Source organism: Hyla sarda, chromosome 6 (genome assembly GCF_029499605.1).
Source record: "Hyla sarda isolate aHylSar1 chromosome 6, aHylSar1.hap1, whole genome shotgun sequence".
In the NCBI taxonomy this organism is placed as follows: Eukaryota; Metazoa; Chordata; class Amphibia; order Anura; family Hylidae; genus Hyla; species Hyla sarda.
The window spans coordinates 113,169,245-113,196,942 of record NC_079194.1 but is presented as its reverse complement, the minus strand read 5'-3'; the positions used below and the strand labels follow the sequence as shown (position 1 = coordinate 113,196,942).

The 27,698-nt window shown below is 41.7% G+C and overlaps 1 protein-coding gene across 3 annotated transcripts in view; it reads right to left on the bottom strand.

Annotated features, from left to right (window-relative positions):
- IL17RC (interleukin 17 receptor C) overlaps nt 1-27,698 on the bottom strand; it is a 57,580-nt gene extending 29,882 nt beyond the window's left edge. Inside the window, exon 1 of one of the 3 annotated variants that reach the window (XM_056524727.1) lies at nt 27,191-27,698. In XM_056524727.1, the coding sequence (XP_056380702.1) occupies nt 27,191-27,313 (123 nt within the window). In that variant the 5' untranslated portion in view covers nt 27,314-27,698. Of the gene's footprint in view, nt 1-6,998; nt 7,211-12,430; nt 12,527-27,190 lie in introns of those variants that run through there. The other 2 variants (XM_056524728.1, XM_056524730.1) reach the window with 2 other exon arrangements.

The window sequence follows — 27,698 nt, the reverse complement described above, 5'->3', positions numbered from 1 at the left end:
GTTTAGAGGAAAGAAGGTTTCTACACCAGCACAGATGGAGATTCTTTACTGTAAGAGCAATGAGACTGTGGAATTCTCTGCCTGAGGAGGTGGTCATGGTTAACTCGGTAAAAGAGTTCAAAAAGGGTCTGGATGCATTTTTTGAGAATAAGAACATTACAGTTTATGGATTCTAGATCTATAGGGACAGAACATTGATCCAGGGATTTATTCTGATGCCATATTTGGAGTCGGGAAGGAATTTATACGAGTATGAGGGTTTTTTGCCTTCCTCTGGATCAACTCAGTAGGAACTCATTAGGGTTATAGGTTGAACTTGATGGACTCTGGTCTTTTTTCAACCTTATGAACTATGTTACTATGTAAATTAAAACCTGTATGTAGGAAACACTGCCTAGTGGAGGCTACAGGCAATTGCAGTGACTTTGTTATAAGAATCTGGGGAGTGTGCTTCTGGTGAGGGGGCATCAACAAATTATTCTGCCTTAACCAAGGTATTTAGATACAGGGCTAGGGCAGAAAACATTATCTCTACACCACTTAAAGGTAATTATGGTAATTCAATTTCATATACAAGAGTACTTGACAGCTTTTGAGAAGGGAACTCAGAGACAGCTGAAAAGTGGTGTCTGAAGCAGGTCTAACCCCCTTCATCACAATGAATACATATGACCCCTTCATCACACTCCCTAAAATGTTGACTCCAACAATCCAATACAGACCACATACTAGACAACCTAAATTCAGACCCCAGACCAGAACTCCTAAGCATATATGGCCCCCAGACCCAGACCCCAGAAGAGAAACTGTTATAACACAGAAAAAAATGTACTTGTATATGTTGCTCACTAGGTCATTCAGTTTCTTAACATGTCTTTTTATGTGTCTACTTTCTCTATTTGGATGTAAGAATGAGCATTATATTTCTGCTCTGCAGGCTTCATCAGTAATTTCCAGCTCTCCCAGAGCTAGTGGGTGTATCCTTAAATCTATGTTGACTGCTGTACACTGCGCACACAGAAAAGAGGGAATCTTGCCTCCCCCTTATCTCTATGGTACATTCTCCAAAACAGCTACAGCATGGATGACATTAAATATCAGTAATGAGCAGTCTAGGCTATGAAATAAGCCCTGGGGTAAGATCTAATACTCAGAGTAAAATCTGTGTATTCTCTTTGCAGTTTCTGTTTGCTTGTGGTTTTCTCCAATTATTCCCACTCCCTCCATAGACCTGAGTGGACAGCATGTAAACTAATCCCTCAGTGAGATGCTAGTCTATCTTGTAAAAATAGGATTGTGATTTTTTTTTAAAGTGAATTAAGGTTTGGGGGTGGGGGCAGGAAAGTAGCCTAATAGGATGGAACATATAACAAAGTTTCTTCTATTCACATGTGGGATTGATTTATGCAAGGTTTGTTGATTCGACAATGTCTATATATCTTCCTCTCCATACCTGCAGTTTCCTTCACTTCCGCACATAACTAAACCAGAAATATACCAATATGGCTGTGGTGAATTGAACAATTAAATATTCTATAAGGGTGCATTCACATCACCTTTTGGGCATTCGGCAGGCCGATCCGAAAAGAGAATTTAAAAACCAGCCACTGCATATCCATGCTGGGCCCGTGTTGCACCCCATTCATCTGAATGAGCTGGGCGGAGTCAGCTAGTAACTCCGGTCGGCTCATTTTTGGACCATATGCGGTTTTGTTGCCGGACCAAAACTGGGCAGACCATACTTTGTCAAGGATGCAACAGCTGAAGGCACCCTGGTTGGGAAACACTGGTCCAAACATTCCAGAAGAGTCGCAAAGTATGTATACAAGGTCTATGTTTCTTGGAATTTATGTATTCACTAACAGCAGTGCCAGTATTATGCAGTGCCAGCATTATACAGTGGTCCCTCAACATACGATGGTAATTTGTTCCAAACGAGCCATCGTTTGTCGAATCCATCGTATGTTGAGGGATTCGTGCAGTGTAAAGTATAGGAAGCTGTACTCACCTGTCCCCGCCGCTCGCGATGGTGTCTCCGCCGCTCCCGATGGTGACCCTGGGTCTCTGCTGGGCTCTCCGCTGTCTTCTCCGGTCCTCCGCTGTCTTCTCCGGTCCTCTGCTGTCTTCCGCAAGGCCTTACTGGGCCTGCGTAGCGACATCATTACTCCGCTGCGTACGCCATTCCTATTGGATGACGTGCGCAGCAGCGTATTGACGTCATCGGAGAGGGCCGAGAAGACACCGGAAGACCAGCGCTGGACCCGGAGGGCACCCCGGAGCATCGTGGAGGGGTAAGTAATACTTACCGCACCACACGGGGAACATTAAGCTGCTATCTTGCAGCAGCTTAAGCATTTTGCGCTGCCGGATAGCACTTAATGCGCTGGCCCCGACATAAAAAAACATTGTATGTCCATGCTGACATCGACATGCGATGGCCTCTGAGAGGCCATCGTATGTCGATTTGATCATATGTCGGGGCCATCGTAGGTCGGGGGGTCACGAAATGCCATCATGGTATGTGAACCAAGAAAACCAGTAACCTGATCAAACTATGGACTACAAGTCAAAAAAGACAGCCCTGATACCTACTGGCACTTTATTTAGGCACTGCTGTAGTTCTACAACAATAAATGTTGTGTTAACCTGGCAGAAAACAACTTTGTGATGTCACTAAGCATTGGCTCAGGCTATGGGGAAATCAGAAAGACTTCCCAAAACTCTACTGTGTGGTCAAACAGAACAAGAATAACAAATCAACAAGCAAAGACTGTGGTCACATATTGCTACACAGAGAGTGATTCCCGAATTAAACTTTTTTACGGCATTTGTATAGAAAGACTGTAAATAGTTGCTAACCCTGGTGACCAATGTGGACAGTTTCCGGAGTCTTGTAACACAGGATCTCTTGACTGAAGACAGATGTCTATCCTGACCTGTTTCAGTCAATACTTTCAGTCATTTCTCATAAAACAACGGTTGTGGAGCATATTTCCTTAGAAGTTTCTTTGTTATTCCTCCTAGAAATGTATTAATACCATGAAGACTATGACAGGCTCCTTGTTAGCAGGGAGTCAGACTGATTTATACATATGAAGGAGGAATAAGAAAATATGTTCCAGAATTATTTCATGGAGAATACAAGAATTTACTAAATCATGTCAAGAGAATACAGCAGATCATCTTTACTGCACCACATTTGGGAGCTGACAAGTCCTCTTAAAGGGGTACTCCGCCCGAGACATCTTATCCCCTATCCAAAGGATAGGAGATAAGATATCTGATCTCGGGGGTCCTGCCACTGGGATCCCCCGTGATCTCTGTGCAGCACCTGGGGTTTGTTTAGAACACTGGGTGTGGGCAGTGGGGTCATGACGTAATTGTCATGCCCCCTTGTGACATCATGCCATGCCCTCTCAATGAAAGTCTATGGGAGGAGGTGTGATGACCGCCACGCCCCCTCCCATAGACTTGAATTGAGAGGCGTGGTGTCACAAGGGGCATGGCATGACGTCACAACCTCGTCACCCGCTCCAAGCATTCGGAACAAAATGTACCGAACGCTGGGGTAGCAGAGTACCCCTTTAAGGACTGCAGACTGCAATGAGGATTAGTTTAAATAAAGTTGTGATCACACATGATCTGACAGTAATCATGTCTATAGGGCTGACATTTAAATATCTGTTTTTTTCAGAGGTTGTCTGTGATCACAAATAAAGTTAGCGCGGCAGATTTTGTCTGGAAAACACAACTTATTATGCATGGTCCATCGCACGGTCCATTGATCACTTCACTTCTCCTGAAGGCTAAATAGGGACTTGGAGATAACTGGTGAATGCAGGAAATTGGACAACTGGATAACTCCCCCATTTAAACCCTTTGGGACTCATCCCATTTTCACCTTAAGGCCCTTTTTCGCAATTCTTACCACTGACACTTTATGCATTAATAACTCTGAGATGCTTTGACCTTTTATTCTGATTCCGAGAATGTATATTCGTGACATATTCTACTTTAACATAGTGGTAAATTTTTGTTGTTACTTGCATCCTTTCTTGGTGAAAAATGCCAAAATTTCATAAAAATTTTGAAAATTTAGCATTTTTCTAACTTTGAAACATTCTGCTTGTAAGGAAAATGAATATTCCAAATAAACTATATATTGATTCACAAATCCAATATGTGTACTTTATGTTGGCATCATAAAGTTGACATGTTTTTACTTTTTGAAGACATTAGAGGGCTTCAAAGTATAGCAGCAATTTAAAAAATTTTCACGAAAAAAATAAAAATTTGAATTTTTTAGGGACCAGTTAAGTTTGAAGTGGATGAGGGGCCTTTCTGTGAGAAATACCCCATAAATTACCCCATTATAGAAACTACACCCCTCAAAGTATTCAAAATGACATTCAGAAAGTTTGTTAATCCTTTAGGGGTTTTACAGGAATAGCAGCAAAGCACTCGCATGTTCTTGTAGAGCCATTTTATTTTTTATTTTTACAAGGGGTAAAAGGAGAGAAATCCCCCCAAAATTTTTAACCCTATTTATCTCGAGTAAGGAAATACCTCATATGTGAATGTAAAGTGTTCTGAGGGCGCAGTAGAGGGCTCAGAAGGGAAGGAGCGACAAGGGGATTTTGGAAAGTAAATTTTGCTGGGGGGCATGTCTCATTTAGCAAGCCCCTATGGTGCCAGAACATACAAAAAACACATGGCATACTATTTTGGAAACTACACCCCTCAAGGAACATAACAAGTGGTATAGTGAGCCTTAACACCCCACAGGTTTTTGACGACTTTTTGTTAAATTCGGATGTGTAAATTAAGAAAAAAGAAAATGTCACTAAAATGCTGCTTTTTCCCCAAATTTTACATTTTTACAAGGGATAATTGGAGAAAATGGCCCCCAAAATTTGTAACCCCATTTCTTCCGAGTATTAAAATACCCCATGTGTGGACGTGAAGTGATCTGCAGGTGAACTACAATGTTAGGAAGAGGCATGTAACAGATCTTTGGAAAATTAATCTTTGGAAAATTAATTACATAAAATTACATTTTTAATTTTCATGGACCACTGTTCCAAAAATCTGCCAGACACCTGTGGGGCATAAATGCTCACAGTAACGGCCGACGAATCAGGACGATCGTGAGGTGGTATCAATGCCATCTTACTCCTGATGCTAAAGGGTGATAGAGAGACGGCACCTATCATCCTTTTTTTCTGCACCGAGGACCCGATTGACCCGGAATTGCCACAAATCGCCGATCTGAATTGATGTGTCCCCCCCCCCCCCCCCAGGGGTTGTATGAGACAGCAGACATCCCAGTAGTATGCCCAGAGTCCTTAAGGGTCGGGGATGCAGGGTGCATGCATACGCCCTGTGTCCTCAAGAGGTTAAAGGGGTACTTCGGTGGAAAACTATTTTTTTCAAATCAACATATTTGTAAATCACTGCTATTAAAAAATGTTAATCATTCCAGTATTTATCAGCTGCTGTATGCTCCACAGGAAGTTGTGAATTTCTTTTCAGTCTGACCACAGTGCTCTCTGCTGACATCTATGTCTGTGTCAGGAACTGTCCAGAGTACAAGCCCAACATTTTCTCCTTGTAGGACACAGATATCATACAATGGATCCTTTTTTTTTTTCTATATTGGTCCAAATAGAGAAAGCTTGCACTATGCAAGTTCACCCCATTAGTGAGAGGTTTTGATCAACCTAAGCTGTACTTCCCCATGGTAGTTCTCTGTAGAGTGATGCTGGCAATAGAGGCGCAGCTGTTACACTATCTCCTTTTTATACAATTAAAGGGGTACTCCGGTGAAAAACATATATTTTTTTAAATCAGCTGGTGCCAGAAAGATAAACAGATATGTAAATTATAAGCCGCTAGAGGAGGAGAGTGCACTCACCGCGTGTAAACTGCTGCAAGCACGAGGTCCGGGATCACCACGGCATAGACGAGGACGGTAAGGGGCCCTCAGAGGCTACGCCGGCAGTATCAGACGTAGGAACGTCCTTCTTCCGGCCTCCTTGGAGGCCGGAAGAAGGACGTTCCTACGTCCGATACTGCCGGCGTAGCCTCTGAGGGCCCCTTACCGTCCTCGTCTATGCCGTGGTGATCCCGGACCTCGGGCTTGCAGCAGTTTACCCGCAGTGAGTGCATGCTACCCTTTTCCATTGTAGATATGTAAATTACTTCTATTTAAAAATCTTAATCAGCTGCTATATACTACAGAGGAAGTTTTTTTCTTTGTAATGTATTTTCTGTCTGACCAGTACTCTCTGCTGACACCTCTGTCCATGTCAGGAACTGTCCAGTGTAGGAGAAAATCCTCATAGCAAACCTATCCTGCTCTGGACAGTTCCTGATACGGACAGAGATGTCAGCAGAGAGCACTGTGGTCAGACAGGAAATAACTATACAACTTCCTCAGCTGATAAGTACTAGAAGGATTAAGATTTTTAAATAGAAGTAATTTATAAATCTGTTTAACTTTCTGGCACCAATTGATTAAAACATTTTTTTCCACCTGAGTACCCCTTTAACAGATGTTATGACTGTGATTATAGTACAATTAGTGTGAGAGTATATAGAACCTCATGAGCAATGACCAAAGAGGATAAGAATAATTTCAGATAATGTGTCCCTTTAAATATTCTAAGCTGACCCGTAATATGATTAGCCTGGCACTTCTTGGGACTCTCCATACCATAGACCTGTCTGTAGAACATTAACAATGACATTTTGAATGACCCTGTGCAGATATGTGAGTACTGCGTATCAGGGCTATAAACCTGTTATCTGCATATGTCTTATATAATGTGTCATGGTAAATCTCCATAATTCATTAACAGTAACTCCTAATATTGACAGCAGGTCTACACCCCATGATGTCACAGCTGTCATCCCAACTATTGAAGAACAAGGAAAGGTTGAAGCAAGGATTAAGTCCCTGTATGTCTTGGCCGAGAAGACTTTATTGCAACATTCACCTGTATTGCAGGATCTTATTACAGTTCACTCCTCCGGTGCACACGTATACATTAGAGGCGCCTATATGAAAATGTGAAGCTGTGCAGCCTATAAAGCATAATATACTGTATTTAATTATAACTTGGCCAATATGTATCAAGCAGATCAAAAGACTGTCTTGTTTGACGCATTGCTTTTTGCAGCAGTTTTTTTTACAGTTTTTCGAGCCCAGAGTGAATCCAGCAGGAGAAGGATACACCCTAGTATAAGCCCTTCCTTTATATTCCTCAGTCCATCTAAATCAATGTCTGGCTTTGGCTCAAAAAACTTAATGCAAAACTGCCACAAAAAGTTTTATTCACACATGACGGTGACGGTGGATTTTTCCCACGATTTCCCACTGCAAACCTGTTATATTTTTGTTATGATCACATAAAGTCAAGGGAATAGCTGTGACATGACCGCAATGTTTGATGAAACCCTAAGATCATGTTCATATAATGTTTATGGCTGGTATTTTCAGCTGTAAAAAGATTGCCTGATTTTTGTTTATTTAAAAAAAAATGTTTTTGCTTGAGAAAATAATTGCAATAAAAAAAGTCAATATTTTTATTTTTTTATTTTTTTATTGTCAATTCATTTTACAGCCATAAGCATTGCGGCCGTAAAATGAATGTGCATGCCCACTAACAGGCATTTTATTATTTAGCATAATAGAATGCAATAGTTAAAAACTGATGATTTTTTGAGCAGTAAAAACATTGTTTTATAGACATTTAATGGGAAATTCCAGGGTTTGTTTTTATATGACTATGCTACAGAGGCTGTAAAATTAGTATAGTTTATAATATAGTGTCTGCACCTGTGTTTGATGGCTGCTCTTGTAATTCTTATGTGATCTTTGCCCTGATGTTTATTTTTAACAGCATACAAAATGAGTGTTGTCTCCGGTTTTCCCAGGTTGCAATGTGGCCTGAGAGATTACATCACTAGTTAATTGTTGAAAGATAGCCTGTCTGCTTTAATGGTGACCGCTGGGTGGAGGGGAGATCATTCTCCACAGAACTGCAAGGAATTGTCCCAGGTGTGCTTCAATGGGTGGGGTGGATGATGTATGGAAGGAAAAAAAAGTGACCTCACACTTACAAACAAGGGATCCTGGGACTTGTAGTTAGAGGGAGGGAACTCTAACAGGAAATATCCATTTCACAAAAAGAAAGCAACATAGCCATTTAACCCAAGACAAGCACGGATCCTTCCTAAGCATGTCCATTACTGCCTGGCAGGTTCTAAAGTCACCTTATGGTGGATAACCCCCTTAACATGCCAATAAATGGGCAAAAATACATTGTGTGAACACGGATTTAGGTGTGGTGCATACATTCTATGGAATCCCAACTCCACGAAATGGGAACCTCTGTGATAAAATGTTTGTGTTAGGCACTGTTCACAACTGCTCCATTAGGAGCATCACTGATTCTGTCAAAATTTACGGAAAATATAGTTTTTTCTTTCTTTACAACTTTTTAATTATCAAAGCCAGTCGTTGTTAAAGGGGTACTCCGATGGGAGAAAAAAATTCCAACTGGCTCCAGAAAGTTAAACAGATTTGTAAATGACTTCTAGTAAAAAAAAATCTTAATCCTTCTAGTATTTATCAGCTGCTGTATACTACAGAGGAAGTTGAGTTGTTCTTTTCTGTCTGTCCACAGTGCTCTCTGTCCATGCCAGGAGCTGTCCAGAGGGGGAGAAAATCTCAATAGCAAACCTCTCCTGCTCTGGACAGTTCCTCACATGGACAGAGGTGTCAGCAGAGAACTCTGTGGTCAGACAGAAAAGAACTTTACAATTTCATCTGGAGCATACAGCAGCTGAGAAGTACTGGAAGGATTAAGATTTTTAAATAGAAGTAATTTACAAATCTGTTTAACTTTCTGGAGCAAGTTGATTTGTTTTCCTCCTTGTTTTCCACCAGGGTAGCCCTTTAACACCACCAAGCTCTAAATATTGCAGACACAAGATCATAGTTGATCTGGGCCCCAATGCAAAATCTGTAACAGAAGCCCCCCAAATCTACCAGGGACCATATATAACTACTGATGTCTTAGGGCCCTATTACCTGGTAAATCAGTGCAGATCTAGTTAACAGAGCTTCTATTCCGCTCAATCACTGGTATGGGAGGGCCACAAGGACGATCATTTACGTAGTCCGTTGCTGCCATCGACCCTATTATGCAAGAAGATGTGCAGGCGACAACTTTTTGACTAGTCAGAACAACCTGATTGCTTGTCATCTAATTCAGTGTTTCCAAACCGGGTTGCCTCCAGCTGTTGCAAAACTACAACTCCTAGCATGCCCGGACAGCCGAAGGCTGTCCGGGCATGCTGGGAGTTGTAGTTTTGCAACAGCTGGAGGCACCCTAGTTAGAAAACACAGATCTAATCACTGGACCTATTACATAGGGTAATATGGGTCTGTTGACCAATAATCGCCCTGGGTAAGGCTATGTTTACACGGCCAAATTTCTGTGCAGAATTCTGCAAAAGAATTTCACCCTAATTGACTTCCTATTGATTTCAATGGGATTCCGCAGTCCCGATCAGACAGTGGAATTCCTGCGGCGGGTATTCCCCTGTGGAAGTCTTGCTTTTCGCATTCCGCAAAAATATAAGACCAGTCTGATATTTTGTAGAATACTGCAGCGGAATACTATTGAAGTCAATGGAGCTGGAATTTAGGCAGAATTCCACAATTCTGTTTGCTTGACGAAATTTTTGCAGAATTGCGTAAAACCCGCCGTGTAAACATACCCTTAATATGTAACAGATGGGACTCCTCAAGCACCATGGCTGGGGTGCAACTGCTATGTCTGTACCCCCCTGCAGCTACACCCCTGTATCCAAGCCTCTATAAGAATATAGGGGGAGATTCATCAAGACCTGTGCTGAGGAAAAGTTGACCAGTTGCCCATAGCAACCAATCAGATTGCTTCTTTCATTGTTCAAAGGCCTTTTTTTTTTTTTAATGAAAGAAGCGTTCTGATTGGTTGCTATGGGCAACTGCTCGACTTTTCCTCTGCCTACGTTTTGATGAATCTCCCCCATAGAGACCAGAATACATCATTACGGTTTAGCTTTCTTTGTTTTTCTTTCTTTTCAAGACAAGTAGGTAGGAAAAAAAACTTTAGGGGAGATTTATGAAAGCCTGTGTAGAGGAAGAGTGGTGCAGTTATCCATAACAGCCAATCAGATTGCTTCTTTCATTTTTAAAGGGAACTTATCACTAAGTTTTACCCTATATAATCAGTGTCAACACGTAATAGGGGTTAAAGGAAATTTGTCAGCTTTCTTCCACCCCCCCCCCCCCCCCCCCCGCACTAACCAGTACTGGCTGGCAGTGCGGAGGACGCTGACCAGTTTGGTCCTTACCGTGCCCGGATCCACCACGCCGTTCCGCCGTAATCTTCTATTTGCGGAATATGCAAATGAGGTGCTAACTTGAGGCTAACTGGCACTCTGACGTCAGTGCCGCTGGCCGCAGCGCCTCCCAGCTCCTCAATATTCCTCCCCTCCCTCCGCCTCTCCCGCTTCTTCCCACTCTGTAATGAAGAGAGAGGGGAGGAATATTGAGGAGCTGGGCGGCGCAGCGTGACAGTGCCAGTTAGCCCGGCTGGTGCAAGTTAGCACCTCATTTGCATATTCTGAAAATAGAAGATTACGACGGAACGGCGCGGTGGATCCGGGCACGGTAAGAACCAAACTGATCAGCGTCCCCCTCACTACCAGCCAGTACCGCTGGTTAGTGCGGAGGGAGAAAGCTGACAGTTTTCCTTTAATATCATGTGTCCTACCATGCCTGGATGTTTGCTAGCACATCTGTAAATGTGGACAAAACAACTTTTAAAGCTGTCACATGCAGTATGTATATGAGTCTTAAGTAGTCACCAGACATGCGGCTTGCTGAAGTAGTCCCGACTCCTCGGGCTGAAATCACGCACAGGCTCTATTTACGCCTATTCAGACATGATTGACAGCCTAGCTGTGAGCAATGACATTAGACCCTGACTGAGCTGCTCAATCATACCTAGATAGGCATTATTTGAGCCTAAATGGGCGTGATTACAGCCCGGGGCGTCATGACTACTTCATCAGTCACATGCCCATCTGACTATTTGAGCCTTATTTACATACAGCATGTGACATTTATAAAAGTTGTTTTCTCCAGATTTACAGATGCACCAGCAGACATCCAGCCATGGTAGATATGTGTTGCCACTCACAATATAGGATAAAACTTAGTGATAGGTTCCCTTTAAAGAGGCCTGTGAAAAATGAAAGAAGCAATCTGATTGGTTGCTATGGGCACCTGCACCGCTCTTCCTCTACACAGGTAAATGTCCCCTTTTATTCGTGTGGCACCGACAATGATGAGACTAACATTAATCAGTACCGTGTATGGCTGTTGTCAGGAGCACAGTCTGTGGGGGGCGCTGTGTGGCATTGTATTGTAAGACACAGTGCTTGGCATTGTTGTTGCACATCTATGTTTACAATGGACTGTTTAACTACCAGGCTTTGCATAATAAGTGGATGGTTATACGATTGAAAAACCACATACAATCTTCAAATCCTAAAGTAAGCACAGAAAGCTGACCTACATGAAAAGGGTCATTGTCACCATCTTACGGCAGTTAGGAGTTTCCCCGGTGACAATTACATAACCACCCCGGCACTCGATGTGTACTCTGTTGTAGACCAGTTTGTGCCCTGCATTCAGGTGTGTATGTTTGCCCATTAAACAGATCGTTAAACAATTGTTCTCATGCCAAAGAATTTAGGGAACTTAAACACAAAGCAATGTCATAAAAAGAGGAAGGTTGGACACTTAGTTATAGACTAGAGATTTCTAAACATGATTGGGGCTTAAGGACACTATTATATTACAGCTCCATAGTACATACAGCCAATATAACACCTATAGAATGCCATGGGGGTCCTATTGGATTGCTATAGGACTCTGATTTTATATGGTAATATACAATAATCCTGCCATGTTCCATCAGATTATGGAGGCACCAAACAGCGGTACACAAAGTGGTCCCTAGCATATAAGAACTCCTTGTGCCTTTGTACACACAGATCTGTTTGTAGGTTGGTGACACAACTGTAATACATATTAATAATAGATAATTATAGAAAGAACACTACAGTGAATATGGCCAAGCCTTTTTATCTCCTGGGTGCACAAAGGTTTGGGAATACTGTAAGAGAAATACCAGATTGTTCTTACCATTGTTGATGGTGGAGAATTGGGACATCTCCATACACTGTAGATTGTTGGCTGATCTTACCATAACCAGCAGCTGAGATTCATCTAATGTGTATGGATGCCTACTATTGGGTTGATCACATGCTATTTCCAAGGAAACCTCAAAGTAAATGCTAATATTACCTAGCAATAGGTGTTCTTTTACTGAAATGGACAGGAAAGGGGAGCGGGGTCCACCAGCTGGAGGCATGTCTTTCACCTCAGTTTAAAAGGGGGAAGGTCCTAATGGGGCTTAAAATAGGAGTCCATCTGTGGGGTAAATGGGGTAAAATTATCAAAACCCGTGGAGAGAAGAAGTTGACCAGTTACCCATAGCAACCAATCAGATAGCCTTTTTCATGTTTAACAAGGCTTCTGAAAAATGAAAAAAGAATCAATCTGATTGGTTGCTATGGGCAACTGGTCATCTTTTCCTTTGCACAGGTTTTGATAAATCTCCCCCCAATGAGACAATTTATAACATTGACTTGGTCAAAGAAGTTGGACCCACAGTCACAGCTGATGGCAGTAATATTGGTCGTCCCAAAATTGTCTCTGCAGTTGATGTCCCATTATGAAAGCATGTTCACATGGCAGAATACGTTGCCATTTATGAGCTTGAGCATTCCTGAGCAGTCCTAGTGCCCACCTGAACTTTCAAATACGTGGAATGTTTGCCTGTGTTTTCTAGACAGACATTTCGCACATTTTTCCTACCGTGTGAACATACTAAGAAGTGTTTTGATTGACAAATTGGTGTTCTACGAAACATACGTCCAGTTGTTTTGCAGGGGTCCCCACAAGGTCTTGGAGGGGATGTCTACTTCAGATAATATACTTTGAACTGATTTGCTTTGTGTAATAGCCTTATGTACATGTACCCTGAGTGCACACTTGTTACAGGGAGAGGCATGAGAGCGGCAGTTAGGGGGTTTAGGGCTTAAAGGAAATCTGTCACCAGTGTCACCTTCACTAACTTGTCAGAACCCACAGATAGTGCAGGTGACACTGAAGACAACGGTACTTACCTTGTCCCAGTCCGTGGCAGGAATCTCCTGTAATCTTCTCCGATACTTCGCTCCGGGCATCGGCTTCCAAGACACTGCTGCTTTCTGCAGGGTCCCAGGTCATGGCAGCAGTTACGTCATTAAGCTCCGCCCATGCCCCAAGCCTGTGCCGAAGATACCAGAAAAAATTTACAGAGATCCCCGCCACAGACTGGGACATGGTGAGTACCATTGTCATCAGTGTCACCTGCACTATCTGTCTGTACCAACAGGTTAGTGCAGGTGATTCTGGTGACAGGTCTTCTTTTAACTGGTAGAAGAGGATAGTAAGGGGGGGGGGGGGGTCTTGGGGCCAGGGATAAGAAGTAAGGCATGAGGGAGAGGAGTCAGTTTGGGCCAGTGCACACAGAAGAAGTTCCTGCTCGCCCTGTGTTTCCGGTTTGGGGTTGGGTGTCCCGGGTGTGAAGGTGGAGTTTGTCACAGTGGCAGGAGGGGGGTCTTGGTGGCACTCTAGGAGAACAGTGAGCAGTGGCCCGGTTACAGTGGCCATGGTGGAGCTGGGGTGGTACCCAGCTGGTTTGGTGGATACGTGTGGAGGAGGGACATTGGAGGTCTCCGAAGGTGATGGCTGAAACGAGCTGCTTTAGAGTCCCCCTTCTGCCAATAAGCATCTCAGGGTTAAGTACAGTTTGTATTTGCACTGTTTAATGTTATGGGGGGTAACTTTTAATAATGGTTACGTATTAATAATGGTTATTTATGTTGCCATATTTATGTTTATACATATTTACGTTATATTTATGTTGGCTACTGTTTTGTAAATAAAAATAAAAGTTAGTCCCGCTGTGGCCTTTGTATCACAACCAAGTGTCTGTGTTTTATAGGGAGAGGGAGTCTCGGGTGGTGGGTTGTGGCAATAGGTCGAGCAGATCTATACGATCCCCTAGTCGTAGGCTAAATGCAATATACTATATGGATTAGCTATTTTAGAGGATTTATTTTTTGTCCCTATTGTATTCATTTTTGTTGATGTATACTAAAATTACACACTTATGAATACTTTAGTGTACGTCCCCCCCCCCCCCCCCCCCCCCCAGTATCAGTTTTCAAGGTTTTTCAATTAAAAGAGGGAAGATCCTAATGTCTGGACACAATGAGATAATGTATCACATTAACTTAGGCTGGGTTCACACTACGTTTTTGCCATACTGTTTTCAATCCGTTTTTGTAAAGAAAACCGTATGGCAAAAAGACGGATGGAACAGTATGGAAAAAAGTAAACCGTATGCGTTTTTAAACAGTATACTGTTTTTAAAAGTGCATACAGTTCTGTCAGTTTTAATTAAAAAAAAAACATACGTTTTTGAAAATTTTGTCCATTTTTAATGGGAGGGGTCTTGGGTGGGGACCTTAGGATTCAAATGCGCATGTGCAAAGTAAAAACGTATACGTTTTTCCCGTATGGAATTGTATACATGTGAGTTTCCCATTGACGTCCATGTTAAAAAAAACGTATGCTGTTGCAGTACGGTTTTTAAACCGGAGACAAAATTGTGGTCAACCACGGTTTTGACTCCGGTTTAAAAACCATACTGCAACCGCATACGTTTTTTTTTTAACATGGACGTCAATGGAAAACGCACATGTATACGGTTCCATACAGGAAAAACATACGTTTTACTTTGCACATGCGCATTTGAATCCTAAAGTCCCCACCCAAGACCCCTCCCATTAAAAATGGACAAAATTTTCAAAAACGTATGTTTTTTTAAAAATAAAAACTGACAGAACTGTATGCACTTTTAAAAACAGTATACTGTTTAAAAACGCATACGGTTTACTTTTTTCCATACTGTTCCATCCGTTTTTTTGCCATACGGTTTTCTTTAGAAAAACTGATTGAAAACAGTATGGCAAAAACGTAGTGTGAACCCAGCCTTAGTCAGATAAGTTGGATCCAGAGAGAGAGAGCTGTCAGCTGTAATAATTGCCATATTGGTTGTCCAAAAATTGTCTCTGCGTTTGATTTCCTATTATAACAAATGAGTAGTCATTGTAAGAAATTGATGGGGATGACTATAATAACATTTTAGCACATGGCTGTCTGTATCGGAAATCTGTAACATTGTCCTTGAGTCAAACATTTCAGGAAAAGCAAAACTAACTCCAGCCAAAACAGAAGTGATGGGAACTTTACAACATGAAATGCTTTCGCCCCCGGTGACCTTGGCTTGGATGGAATATTACTGTATGTCATTATAATCTTTTCTAGTATAAGACAATAAGTTAATGTTTCTCTCTTGTATTTCCTTCTGGGAAAGCAAAGATGCAGCCAATATCCCTCCTATTGGGTTGTATATACTAAGCTTTCCTATAGTTCTAACTGCCAAACCGACCAATTTGTTTTCTTTCAGGATTATGCGAACTCTGTAACAATCCCTGAGGGAGCTGGAATTGTAGTCATATTGGTTTCCGCACAGCTTTTCAAATATTTCATGCAATGTTTTATATGAGGGTCATCTATTTTTGGTCATACCTATTTTGTTATAAATAAGAAGATCACAGGAGAACACGTTTATCTTCCCTGAAGCACCAAAACAGCAGAAAGAAAACATTTCATAGTGTAAACTAAAGGGGTTATCTACCATAAGTAGTGTTGGGCGCAAATATTCGCATTTCAAATTTTTAGCGCGAATATCGAAAATTCGTGAATTTGCGGATATTGCGAATATATTCGCTATATATTCGAAATTGTGAATATTCGTTTTCCGCATATTCGCATATGTGAATATTCGCATATGTGAATATTCGCATATTACTTCTTTTCACTTGTGGGCCAATTAGAATGATGCAAATACAACATCCCTAGCAACCAATAGTAAAGTTGCCCACCCCCTCACTCTTTTCTTCCTCGAATATGCGAATATGCAAATATTCACATATGTGAATATGCACATATAACGAATAAGCAAAATTTGTGAATATAGGACGAATATCGCAAATTCTAATATGGCCAATGCCGCTCATCACTAACCATAAGGTGATTTTAGAACTTACCTGCCAGAACTGAGTATTTCCTGTTGGATTTCATTCTCTAAACTACACATCCCAATGCTTGAAAGTTTGAGATCACTTTCCTTCCTCCAACACATCAGCCACCCCACCCATTAAAACTAAGTGTTTTCTAACCAGGGGCCTACAGCTGTTGCAAAATTTAAGCAGGATAGGCTCCCTCTGATCACCTGGCTAGTGATGTCAGGTCTCAACGCACTGCAACCTGGGAAATCCAGAGACATGAGTAATTTTGTATGCTGTTAAAAATAAAGATTGGGGCGATAATCACAGAAGAATTGTAAGACCACCCTCACACACAGGTACAGACACTATATTATGAACTACACTAACTTTACAGCCCCTGTAGCATAGTCAAATAAAAAAAAATCCTGGAATACCCCTTTAAAATGATGTCTTTGTACCAGGTCATGTAGAGAGTGAGGGATCCTTTTTGTACCTGTTCTTTAAATTTGAAGAAAAACTATATTGCTTTGGCATTGAAAGAAAATACCAAAATGATCTTTCACTTATAAAAGCAATGTGGATCAGCAAAATAATAGATAGTATTCAACTGCATACAATGAAAATACAAATATAGAAGTGTCAACCATAAGTAACAGGAACTCCAGCAATAATATTGAATGTAAAATCCAATTTTATTTCTTCAGCAGAAGTTGTGCCTCTGAATTACATGAGCAGTGTCCCACATTTGTGTTGGGACATATTAACAAAAATACCTGGCGTATCTATGCATTAAATAAACAGCCTGTTAATTCCGATGAGAATTTTGTAATACTTTATTTCCCCTATGGTGGCACAGCAGTGAAATTGACGACTTGACATTAAAGGAGTAGTCCAGTGGTGACCCAGTGGTGAACAACTTATCCCCTATCCTAAGGATAGGGGATAAGTTTGAGATCGCAGGGGGTCCGACCTCTGGGGCCCCCTGCGATCTCTCTGTACGGAGCCCTGACAGCCCGCGGTAAGGGGGCGTGTCGACCTCCGCACGAAGTGGCAGCTGACACGCCCCCTCAATGCAACTCTATGGCAGAGCCGAAGAGCTGCCTTCGGCAATCTCCGGCTCTGCCATAAAGATGTATTGAGGGGGCGTGTCGGTTCGTGCGGAGGTCGACACCCGCTATCTGGCCGGAGAGCCTGGCCCCCGTACAGAGAGATCGCAGGGGGCCCCAGCGGTCGGACCCCCCGCGATCTCAAACTTATCCCCTATCCTTAGGATAGGGGATGAGTTTTTCACCACTGGACTACCCCTTTAAGTACCTGTACCGAGTATAGCTGAACACTGGTGATAACAGTAATGAGATCAGTCTATTGTCAATAAGAGATTGTCCTCTTTAATGTAGCTCTAAATTGCAAAGTCACTTTAGGACGCCCATGTAAATGTTTACACTCCAGGTTGTGTTTACAATATATTTAGAAATAATTTAGCAGGTATGATTATAACATTATTAACTTGTAATCGTAGCCATTTTTGTTTGGATAACTAACCTGTGACATCTCCGGGTGTTTTACTTTCCTAGCACATTAATAAAAGCTGATTATTTAACATTTTATCCTGAATAAACAATTCAGAGAAAAGACTTGTATCATAGGGCTTAATTAAAAACATCTATAATTCAATGTATCCAGGGTCACATCAGGTTGTGCTGAGCTCACAGGAAATCCATGAAATCTGTTGTGCAATGGTCAGCACTCAGCAAAGAAACTCAATGTGACCTATAGTTGTCCCAGTACACATCTTCAAAAGGTTTTTGTCTTGTTTGCCCCATTTATGCTGTCTTTTTTTCATTTTTTTTGTTCAAAAGGGGGCTTGGCCTCAAGGTAAGGGTGGGCAAGGGGGCAGGGCTTAAATTTATAGATATAAGATTATCAGTGGTAGATCTAATGACTATTGTCTATGGAGAGATTTAGATTGAAATATGGATTTAAGTACCATATTTCCCTTTATTTTATAGCACAATTTATGTATTTTTGTTTATGACAATGTTACTAACACCTGCCCCTTGTCAACCAGCCCTTATATCAAGAATTATCTGCTGGACGATATCTTATCAGTTCTAATAAAAAGATAGACGTGCCCTTGAGTTATCTCCTCAGGATGGTACGATGTGTATGGTATGTATACTTCCTCGCTATATATTCTATCAGCAGATACTGACATGAGAACATGCTGACATGTCCAACGCATATATCTCTATTACAGTTTTATTTGTTCTACTGCATCCAATAGGGGAGTAAATCATAGTCAGACAGTATTCTGGATTTTAGATGACAGCTTAGATGCTGTTTTGTAGACATGTGAAGAAAACAATAAACAAAGGGTCATAGATTGTGACAACGTGAAGTAAATAGGCAATAGAGGACAACAAAACAAGACCTACTCCCCCTTCCAAAAGCATAAAAAGAACCTACTGTATTTAGCCCAGGCCCCTGACGGCAGCTACGATAGAAGTCTCCACTGTGGTCAACACAGAAATTATTCAACAGTGTGGGCTATCTGAAAGGGGCAACCGGCAATATACAGTATACAGTAAATCCAAACCCTTTAAGAAAGGGGCGATAACCTCACACACACACATACACCCATTGGGTGAGCAAGTGAACTGTCAGTTCTTCATGTTGGTGTGCTGAGAGGTCTTCTGACTAATACTGTGTTAGTAATATAATATATTAACATTTGGGGCCTCACTTTTTATTACTAACCTTTGTCTAAAATTGCTCTGAGTATACACAGGCTCACGTAATAAAGGGTATAATTGTGTGGGTAACAGTAGGATGTACTCTGCAATTACTATGCAATTGGAAATATTGTATTGGCTACATGAATGATATTAGGTCAACTCTTGGGCCTTTTGCAGATAAAGCCCTGGCGCAGCCACTTGGGTATGGGCTCCACTCATCATTAGGTACTATATAGTATGGTTATTTGTACATTATGGGCCTCATTTACTAAGAGTGTCGGGTTTTTACTAGTGGGAAAAGTTGTTTCAGACTTGCAGGATTCCACCCTATTTACTATTGGGAAAAGTCGGGAACATTTTCTGACCAGCTTTTTCTAGGTGGATATTTCCAGCCATTTATCCACAGGATTTTCTGTGAATTCAATAGTAAATCGGTTGGGTTGTGAAACCACGCCCCTTTTAGAGCCATCATGCCCCCTTCTAGGCTTTTCACAGTGCAATGTCGGGTTTGTCGGATTTTCCGGGCGCACATGTCTCAGACACTCTGCACCAAAATAACCAGACAAAAACTGGTCGATTTCAGCTTAGTAAATGAGGCCCACTCTGATCTGTCGGGTTTTCTTCAGCTCAAATGCACCACATTTTCTGTTGAAACCTTAGTAAATATGTTGGGTTTTTGTGAAAATGTCGGGAACACGCCCCTTTTTGGTGACCACGCCCCTTTCCCAGTCGGCCACGCCCCTTTTCAGGTTTTCTCAGCAAAATGGAGAGTTAGTCAGAGTTTTTTTTTTATTCTGGCGCACAATCTGGCGCAGACAGAATTTCTGGCGCACAACCCCACAAAATATGTCGGGTTTGCAATAGTAAATGAGGGCCTATATGTACAGTACACTATATGAGGACGCACAGTTACTGTGCAGAAAAGAATACAAAATGAGGAACAACACAAACCATTTATGGTACTACTGTAGTGTATGTTGTCTTATGTAAGAGAGAAGTCTTTGGACCCCTTCAGGCACCAGGTGCAACTATAATCTTTGACCTTCCAAAACTACCCCACAATTCTTAATGCTTGTAATGATATATTTGTATGCCATTCCTATAGGTTTTCCAATTCTGCTATTGCCTCACCCACTGCTGAGTATTTTGTTTGTTTTTTATGTAAAAAAAAATCTTAAAAGCAAGTCAGGGTGCCATAAGAAGAAAAAAAAAGAAACAACTCACCTTTCCCAATCCCAGCAGCTGCTGTTCTAACAGCTCCCAGTTTCCACTATTCACCCCAGGTTTTTGTGACACATTACCCCCTTAGAAACTTTTACTTAACCAATTACTGACTGCAGCGGTGACCCACTTTAGCTAGTGAGGACAAAGCATCACAGGAACCAGGAGACAGTAGCGGGAATATGAAGCCAATAGAACAGCAGCTGCGGGGGATCTGGGCAGGTAAGTATGCATTATTTTCTATTTTTATAGCACCCTGATTTTCTTTTTAGGGTGGAATACCCCTTTAAAGGAAAACAGTCATCCTGTTACCCACATTAAACCCATTACACTGGGTTATAGTGTGGTGAACAGGAGACTGATGCAGGGTCTCTGACTAAGATACCTACCTTCAGTCCTGCATGGTGTCCCCCTAAAAGTCCGCTCCTTTCTGCCCACTGGATGAATTTGAATGTTCATGGTCACTGGTCATGTGAGCACTTGTGCCTACTGAGTGCTCCTGTGACCAGCGACCATTATTTTTCGAATTCACCCAGCGGGCCCGCCTCCAGCACGCAATTCAGTGAAGATAAAAGTAGACCTTCAGAGGGACACCGAACTGAAGGTAGGTATCTTAGTCAGAGACCCCACATCGGTCTCCTGTTCACCCACAATATAACCTGGTGTATTGGGTTTAGTGTGGGTGAACAGTATGACCATTTTCCTTTAACATTTGATGAGATAAAAAACAGTAAACAATGTAAAAAAAATTAAAAACAGCATTTAGTAAACCTGACAATGAAAATGTACAAAGAAATTGTCAATATTGATTAATGATGTGCAAACAAGCAGCTATGTAACAGCAGATAATCCTGTTCACTAGCTTCAGCTGTACAGTCAACATAAAAAACTATTATGTGTCAAAGGTCGTCTTGTTTTCAAGAAGAACGTTATAAATCGACAGGTGAACCGTTCATGTCTTATGTCTCAGAGACTGCACTTCACCATCACCACAACGCCAATGAACAGTGAAACAAGCATATTCAAGGGGTCAGGGGGGGGGATCCAATAGGCCCCAGTCAACTAAATATTCAAAAGGTTATTTTCATTTCATAACGTGATAGCATATAGCTAGGACATGATATCACTTTATGATCTGTGGGAATCTGACACCTGGGACTTTCACCAATCCTGAAAATGAAGTTTTTTTTGTCCTTCTTAGAGGCAGATACTGAAACATGTTCTTTTTTTTCTAATCTGTTTTTATATTATGAGGTTTTTTTTTTAACAGCATTTAGAAATGCTTTACATCTAGTTCCATGGACATAGTCAACAATAAAGAGGGGGAGCTGTCCTATTGACAAGAAAGGAAAATGTTACTGGGTGCACCCAGATTATTCCGCAAGGAGGTGGAGGCTGAGCTGTGAGCTCATCTTTTGTTTTACCTTTTACTGTAATGCTGTACATATATAACTTTTCAGCAGCTTCCTCCTTATCATCACAAACAGAACAGGACTTCTCACCTTAGCTTTAGGCTTAGTGCTGAGAATTAAGATTTCAGGATTATTTTATAATATAGAATGGAAAATTCTGAATAAAATATTGCCAGCAAATAATTTTCTGATGACACATTCCCATTAAAGGAGTAGACTCATGGAATAAAACTTATCCCCTATCCGCTGGGGGCACGGCGGCCTCCGCTTTCAGCAGAGAGAGCCGGGGCTCCATACAGGAGATCGTGGGGGCCTAAGCGCTCGGACATCCCACAATTTAAAACTTATCGCTCATCCTGCAGATAGGGGATAAGTTTTATTCCACGAGACTACTCCTTTAAGTGAATAGGGCCAGCAGAAGAGCAGAAACCAGTGCTTAAACCTGTCCATGTTCTGGCCTATATTCTGGCTTCCAAGTCAGGATTTCTAAGGGTTTCCAAATCAGGTTGTTTTTTTTTTTGTCACTGCATCTGGATGTAAGGAATGTTGAGGGGCACTTGATGTGGTCCCAGGGAACAAAGGTGTATTCCAAAGTGGAGATGCAGTTCCTTTTGACAAATTTGTCGCCTCCAAGTTGACGTGGTGAAAGAGGAGACTTTACTTTCGGGGCTGTATGAACAGCTTTCTACCAAGGAGTGTAGAGCCTCTTAAATTGAAATATTATCAGTGAAATTGACTTATTATTGCCCGATGCCAAAAGACCCAACATCAGATGACGAAGAAGCAAGCACTTGTTGGCTGATCACTGGGATCATGCGGCACTAAAATCTTCAATAGTGACCACATATCCCTGTATGTAAATAGGAAATGTGCGGCTGACAGCGATGGAAGTGAACCCCGCATTAACAACCCAGCAATCGTTCCTGCGGCTCTTCACTCACAACACACAAGGCTCGACCAACTTGATCAGGGTGTGTATTGGGTGGTGTCCGTATCAAAGAAGCCTTAGATCATTATTTGAAAAAGTTGTGTAAATAATGTTATTTATATAATTGTATTTTTGTTAATAAAGAGGCTTCTGTGGCCACCATTTTTCACTGTCACGAAGCAGGTTTGTGTATTTGACAATAAAATGGGGAGAAGGTCGGTTTAAGGGGAGGATAAAGGCTAACTCTCCAATACCCTAGTCATTGCGGGATTTAGGAAAAAAATTCCCGGGTATTCGGCACCAACCGTGGATGGAATAAGGATTCAGTACGTCTTGATAAATTGAAGGTTTCTTTATTCGCCGTGTCAAACGCATTTCAAGGTCTTGCACCTCTTTCTCAATGACTTGATCGGGGTTATCCTGAGGATGACCCCGATGAAGTCATTGAGAAAGAGGTGCAAGATCTCGAAACACGTTTGACATGGCGAATAAAGAAACCTTGAATTTTAGGTGGGGGGAACTCTGCTGCACCTAATTTGGGGGCCTTGTATCGACGTTCGCTCAGGTCGCGCTCCCAGAATTCAAGGGCCGTCGTTACTACGTCCTGACGCCGGCCCTAGAGCGTGACATGCGTGAACATCAAGGGGGGGGGGGCCTCCATGTCCATTTTGCTTGGGGCCCCCAAAGTGGTCTATAACCTGTGAACTCCAATGTATAACTAGGACTCCTGGAAGTATGACTTCTAGCATGTGAATCATAGTTTGGCAACAAGGAGAGATTGGGAATCCCTGCTTTAGGTAATCCTTACCTGCTATTTAGCAACAGTTACTGTATAATAACAATGCCATCAAGATAAAATTGTTATTGCTCAGATAATTGTCATAAGGCCACTACAATGATTGTTAAAACACTATTTTACCAATGATCATAGTGTTTTTAGTGAGTTTTTAAACTATAGCCAAATTGCCCTATAAAATAGTCTCAGTAATTGTATACAGCCACAGTTACTTCATAATAACTATTCCCCATAATAGCTACAGTGCCTCTAAAATGAGTAAGTCTGACCTCATAACAACGATCATGGTGCCCCCATAACAGCAGACACATTATCCAACATAAAATAGTCAGAGTGCTTGTTAGCATGAGCACAGAGCAATGATCACAGTGGCTCTCATAACAATAGACAGAGTTCCCCCATAACAATAGTTACAGTGCCCCCATAACAATAGTCATAGTGCACCCATGCCATGTCTCTGTAGTCTCTATTGTTTCTGCTGCCTCTGCTCTCCCTATTTGTTCTGCTGCTCATCTGTTCCTGTTGTCCCTGCGGTCCTTGCTGTCCTTATAGTCCTTGCTATCTTTACTGTCACTGCTGTCCCTGCTACTTCTGCCTCTCTTGTTTCCCACAACCCTGTTACCATTAAAGGGGTTATCCAGGAAAAAACTTTTTTTTATATATCAACTGGCTCCAGAAAGTTTTTTGTAAACTACTTCTATTAAATTTTAATCCTTTCAGTACTTATGAGCTGCTGAAGTTGAGTTGGTCTTCTCTGTCTAAGTTCTCTCTGATGACACCTGTCTAGGGAACTGTGCAGAGTAGAAGCAAATTCCCATAGCAAACCTCTTCTACTCTGTGCAGTTCCCAAAACAAGCAGAGGTGTCAGCAGAGATCAATGTTGCCAGACAGAAAAGAACAACTTAACTTCAGCAGCTAATAATTATTGGAAGGATTAAGATTTTTTAATAGAAGTAATTTACAAATCTGTTTAACTTTCTAGAGCCAGTTGATATAAAAAAAACTTTTTTCCTGGAATACCCCTTTAAATGCTGTTTGTAATTGTAGATTCTCTAAAAATACAAGTATATACAGTAATCCCACTATCAGGCCCAAGGCCTGATTATTAAAATCCTATATGTATATTATAAATTATAACTGTGTGTGATGTATTATCCAAGATATGGGTGAGAGGTCATTCAGACGGTGTATCCTTTTGTGTATTGCATTTTATTGGGGGTTTGGCTGTTAGTTTGTATCTCCTTTGAAGTCAAAGGCCCTTTGAAGCAGCAGGATGTAAGGGGTACTCTGGTCCCATCATATAATCAACCAGATAAGAGGGCCAGGAACAGAGATGCCCCCCTGGTGGGATCAGAGGGGAGGGGGGAATGGAGTCTCCCTCCAAAAAGGCAGATATATAATATTTAACAATGCTAGACTCAGTGTGTTGAAGGCTGTGCCAAAAGCTGACAAGAGCTGGACTCTCACTGACAAGGACGGCTATATCATCTACTTCATCTTTTGTTTTCTGAACTTGCCTTGCTAAACTCTTTCATATTTTTGTAACTGTATGTCATTTTTTTCTGTATTTTTATATAGTCAGCCCTGTGATACCTTTTATCAGATTAAATGTTTAATTAATCAGCTCTGGTCTTTGATCTCTAAATATATGAGCTCACCTTTCTGAAGGCAGCTCTGGTGGAAACACGTTTATCTAAGGGTTAATTTGGTGACTTGCTGGGACTCGTAGTGGATACCCAGAGGTCTGGTGGCCTTAACCCTTGCACCATCACACTCTCTCTAGCGTCTTAGCTGGACCGATAGGGTGTGATCGTCACACCCACGTATAAAGGACTTCTACTTTTGTGATTCTATACGGGACCGGCTACTTTGGGATTGATGCACCTTTTTATATTACAGTTCTCCCTACCTTATAACATTGCTACCAGTTGCCACGGGCCAGTAAAAGGAAGCCACTCGACAGCCCTATTAGCGTAGGAAATTGTCATGTACTAGTATAGAGTGGGGGACCAAGTGACTCTTTAGTGATCTAGTAGTAGTAGAAGTGGTAATAAAATGAAACTGCATGGTGGCTTTTGGGGGTCATTGGACATTTTTTGTTTTGTTTTAAGGGTCCCTGACCATGAACTGATCACTGCAGTGATCAGTTATAATCTATGGGACAAACTTGGCAGCAACTATTTAATTTCTCTGCAGCTTCGGCACATATATCGACATATATACGTCCTGCACCGGCTCCCGCGATATAACGCGGGGTCACGTGATGACCCCGTGTCATATCGGGTCGGTCCCGGCGGCCATCAACGGCCTGGACCCGCAGCTAATACCGGACATCACCGATCGCGGTGATGCCTGGTATTAACCCTTCAGACGCTGCAATCAAAGACCGCCGGATCTGAAGTGAAACCAAAAGCATCCCAGCAGCTCAGTCGTGCTGTTTGGGGCAGCCGCGGTGAAATTGCGGCAACCGGAACAGCTTGCAGGACACCAGGAGGATCCCTACCTGCCTCCTGCGTGTCCGATCGCCAAATGACTGCTCCGTGCCTGAGATCCAGGCAGGAGCAGTCGAGCGGCGATAACACTGATCATTGCCATGTTAATGCATGGCAGTGAACAGTGTAGGAAATCAGTGCATGCTATGGGGGCTATAACATTGCAAAAAACAAGTGAAAAAAAGTGTTAATAAATGTGACTTAACCCCTTCCTTAATAAAAGTCAGAATCACCCCCCCCCCCTTTCCCATAAAAAAAAAAGTAAATAAACATAAATATAAACATATGTGGTTTCGCCACGAGCGTAAATGTCCGAACTATAAAAATATATTGTTAATCAAACCGCACGGTCAATGGCGGACACGCAAAAAAAATATTCCAAAGTCCAAAATAGAGTATTTTTGGTCACTTTTTATACCATTAAAAAATTTATAAAATGCGATCAAAAAGGTGGAAAATTGAAAGGGGTATGATTTTTAAAAGGTAAGGAGGAAAAAAAATGAAAATGCAACAACTGAAAAACGCTGAGTCCTTAAGGGGTTAAGGTTTTGTTGGACTGGCCAGAAATATAATGTATTTGGGAGTGTCAAAATCACCCCCCCCAACCCCCTGACCCCCCCCAAACCCCTGCAACCCAGACCCCCGTCCCCACCCCTTCCAGAGTATCCCTTTAAACTGTCACTGCTTTACTTATTAGGATACACGTCTGACAAAGGATTCAGCATTGACTGTTTCTACATAAAAATATGCAAATCATTAACGCATCAGAATGTATTACTAATTCCTAGGGAATGCAGGTAAAACATGTGATTGTTCCTTTTTCTTGTGAAATTCTCAAGATTTAACTGATAAATTGTGCAATCCTCCACGAATCTTATCACACACAGGTATTTTACTACATGTCAATTGTTGCTTTGTTAAAAAAAAAAAAAAATTGCATGCTAAATAATCAACTAACAACATTACAGGTGTCACCTAGCTTTTCCAGACTCCTGACCAGTAAGCATACCAAGTTATGTAACATTACATGAATGCAGAATGTATCAGTGCATAACTAAGGAGAAATGGTGTTTATCCATCTTTCCCAGAAACAGATACATGTACATTTACATTTTACATATACATTTACTACCGATCTCATATTTTATTTAAATTTTTTTAAATATTGTTCCTTTTGGGCAGATTATTGTTGCACCTGTAGAAATCTTTACATAGTTTTGTGGATGAGATTTACAGATTCCCACGGTCACTCACCGCCCTCTACCCCACCATATTTATCAGGCAGCATCACTTACCCCTGTACAGGTTATATCCTGTGCATTAGTTGGAAGGGTCTCCAATGTAATCTCCTGCTGTCCACAGATTCCATAGTGTAAGATCAATGCCAGCAGGAGCTGACAGAAAGATAAGCCCTTCATTATCAGTTTCCCTTAAGTATCAAAGCTCTTCTACAGCTATTCCTCCTAAGTGTAGTTAATAAGTAAGGAAATGGCAAAGTTCTTTCGACCGGTCACCAATAAACGTTAGAAAAAAGTTGGGGTGTAGAATTAAGAAATATGGGGTGATAGGAACGAGGAGGGAGGACAGAGTCCGAGGACAGTCAGGGGTCCTGATGCTGGAGCTGACTGTTCTTTCTTGTCTCCTAGATGAAGCTGGTTCCTTGTCAAACTCTTTTTTTTTCATCCGACCTCCAGAAGCTCCCGAAAACTCATAGTAATGTATCAAGATGCCAAATACAGTCCCAACGTGTATAGTCCCTGCGTTCTATAGGACCCCTGCGAGTCAGTCCTACGTCCTTTCCTG